The 2,852-nt window shown below is 51.2% G+C and overlaps 1 protein-coding gene across 1 annotated transcript; it reads left to right on the forward strand.

Moving 5' to 3' along the window:
* Positions 1-1,507: 1,507 nt before the first annotated feature.
* On the forward strand, positions 1,508-2,638 carry LOC134147431 (endosome-associated-trafficking regulator 1-like). The gene has a single exon (XM_062588998.1). It carries the CDS (start codon positions 1,508-1,510, stop codon positions 2,636-2,638), a length of 1,131 nt encoding a protein of 376 aa, XP_062444982.1.
* The last annotated feature ends 214 nt before the right edge of the window (positions 2,639-2,852 follow it).

Consider the following 2,852-nt stretch of genomic DNA (forward strand, 5'->3'; position numbering starts at 1 on the left):
GAAGATGCCAGAGAGTGTGGACCCAACTTGTATGCGTAAGGTTCAGGCCAATGGATGGGCTCTCGGCTCCTGGCAAGGTCACTGGCCCCTGACACAGCCACTGGTCTTGGAGAGTTGTGGACCCAGTGCTACAGTCAGGGATGTCAGTGGAGGCCCAAGAAACTAGCCCCTGAGGAGGGAGCATGGCTATGTCACTGCCTGGAGTAGCTTCTCCAAGGGGCTAAATCCTGCCAGCAGGAGCCCCAAGCCCCAGGGCTCCTCACTTGATTCTCTTTCCCATGGTGGCACCAAGCATTGTGGGGGTGTGTTGGGGTGGAAGTGGCAAGTGGGTTTATTTTAGTTTGTCTCCTGGCTTGTGTCGTTCCTAGTTTGCGGCGCCCAGTATTAGTAATGCTTCCCTATGCCAGCTGGCAGCACAGGATGAATCAGATCAGCTGCACCACAGCATGGACCCATCCGCAGCCAGCCCGCTGCAGGGTGATGTCTCTATCCAAGGCACTGGTGCTTCCCCAGTGATCTGGCTTGCACTCCTGTTACTCCTGTCTAGTGGGAAACACTCCCCAGCCCCTCTCACAGTAGGCAGCAAGGGCAACGAGATGTCTCAAAAAAAACCCATGTGACTGTGAGAACATGCCCACCACAGGATGGTCCAGGAGAAAAGGGCTGCAGGGTGCTTGCGCAGTGACAGCCTGCCACCGCTGCCTCTGGGGGTGGATTTTACAGGGTTAAAGGTTTGCTTTGCCAGATTTCTGCAAAAAAATAAAAAGACATTTGTCTGCCTTAAAATCAGATTCACACTCTCTCACTGTCCTTGATCCTCTCACAGCATCAGTCTCCACTCCTCTGACTGTGCTTTATTAAGCACATTCCCGCTTCACTGGCCTTGTCCCCTTCTCTTATGTTTGACCGGTGCTAGCCTTGGCACGAAAAGGGCAGCAGCCTTCTCTTTCTGCCAAAGACCTTGCTCTTCCCTTATCCTCCCCCAGCCAACCTGCAGTCTGCCAGCAGCCTACCGAACACGGTCCCCCTCCTGCCTCATTTTGCCTGCCCGGGATCTGGCCCAGTGCATTTATTCCATGGATGTGCTAGGTTTCGGGCTGCTTTGCAGATTCCTCTCTACTCACTGACAGTGTGGGTGAACAGGTGCTGGCTCTGCAGCCACAGGAATTTGGCTCGTACCGTTTGAATTGATTGGTTTCTCTCTCCTCTGGTCATGACATCACAACATGCCATGAAGTCACACGATGACATCATAGATCTTGGAGGACCGTGGAGATGTCTGGTCCTCCCCTCCCTGCAACCTCCCCTCTCTCCCACACACACCTGAACACACTGGTGATCTAAATGGAGGGATTTCTGTTTCTTCCTGTCCCCCCATGAGTGTTGCTGAGGCTAAAGGAGCTGCTGCAGAGGTTGGCAGAACAGTTGCCAGTGTCATCTGCCTGTGTGACCTGGGCTGAGGGTAATCTGGATCCTGTTGTTTGCCACAGCCCACAGCATCCTGAAAATGCCACGACCGCTTGTCATCTCTGGGACACTGGAGAGGGCCTGCCCAGAATCTCAAGGCCTGGATAACGACGATAATGATGACAACGAAGAACCCAGCTACCCCTGTCACTCCGCACCTCCTACATCCCAGTGCAAAGGCCATGACAACTCAGGCGACAGTCAGATGGAAGATCCAGGTGAACCCATTCCATTTTTGTTACGAGGTTTTTTAAAACCCAGGCACTCTTGCACAGTGAAAGAAGAAGGACTGAAAAATAGAATGTATGCCAAGAGGTTGGCCAGGCATGCACTGGAACTTGAAGAGGATGGTCAGGAGTTTCAGGAACCAATTTACAAAGACACAGGAATGTCTGGCAGCTTGTCTGAAGATGAGGACAATAGCTGGACCAGGAGCTATCACCTTCCTGTACATGAAAGATCACATGGGTCCAGAGTCACCAATATGGCACCGTCCAGCTCCTATGACTCTTTCCAACATAACCCAGGCAAGCACTTGGAGGTGGAAGCATTCGCCCCATGGGTCCATGCCAGCGACCCTTATCTTGCGTACCCAGAGCACAACAGGGGAGCAGAGCCCCACGCGCTCCATGAAGAATCCATCGGGGACAGGGAGTTTTCTTCCCTGCAGCTGACATACGAAGAGCTCAGGGAGGAGAACTGCATGCTCAGGTGGAAGATCAGAAGCATGCAGAGCTTCTCAGAAAGCCAAGCACGCACAGTGAGGAGCCTAGAGAGGCGTTTGAAAGCCAGTATGGTCAAAGAGGAGAGAGAAACCCAAGGATTAGAATCCCTTGTCCAGCAGACTGAACGGAGTCTCCAGCTGATGACCCAGAGGGCTCTGGAGGCAGAAAACAATGTAGAAAAGTTGAAGAGGGAGCTGTATCTTCTCCAGGGAGAGCTGGAGAGTTTCAAGGTGGAGAATGAAAACCTGAGAGCTGGCCAAACTACTGACCTGGGGGCAATGAAGCAAAACATAGATATTGCCTTGCAGAATCTCCACAGGATAGTGACTGGTGCAAACTGGTCCATCAGACAGCTGGTCTCTGGAACAGAGTTGCTGCATTTTGTTGCTGAACTCCTCAAATCTACAGGCAAGATTTCCGAAGTTGAAGCAGAAGATGGTCTATGAACTAAATTCTCTGCTAGTCCTCTGAATGTGTATGGACTGAGACCACAAGTCTCCCACAACAGCCTGTACTAAAAACACTTGCTTTCATATGCTGGAATGTGTGTGTGAATAGGCAGTCTTTGTCCTTCATAAAAATACATTTTTTTTCATTAAATATGAATTTAAGGTACTGATATAGTTTTAGCTGCTGATGCTCTGTTCTGGCATTGCAGCA

This window comes from Rhea pennata, chromosome 1 (assembly GCF_028389875.1).
Source record: "Rhea pennata isolate bPtePen1 chromosome 1, bPtePen1.pri, whole genome shotgun sequence".
Taxonomy (NCBI): Eukaryota; Metazoa; Chordata; class Aves; order Rheiformes; family Rheidae; genus Rhea; species Rhea pennata.

Coding starts and splice junctions, on each gene's coding strand:
- LOC134147431 (XM_062588998.1), top strand. CDS start 1,508: ATGCCACGACCGCTTGTCATCTCTGGGACACTGGAGAGGGCCTGCCCA.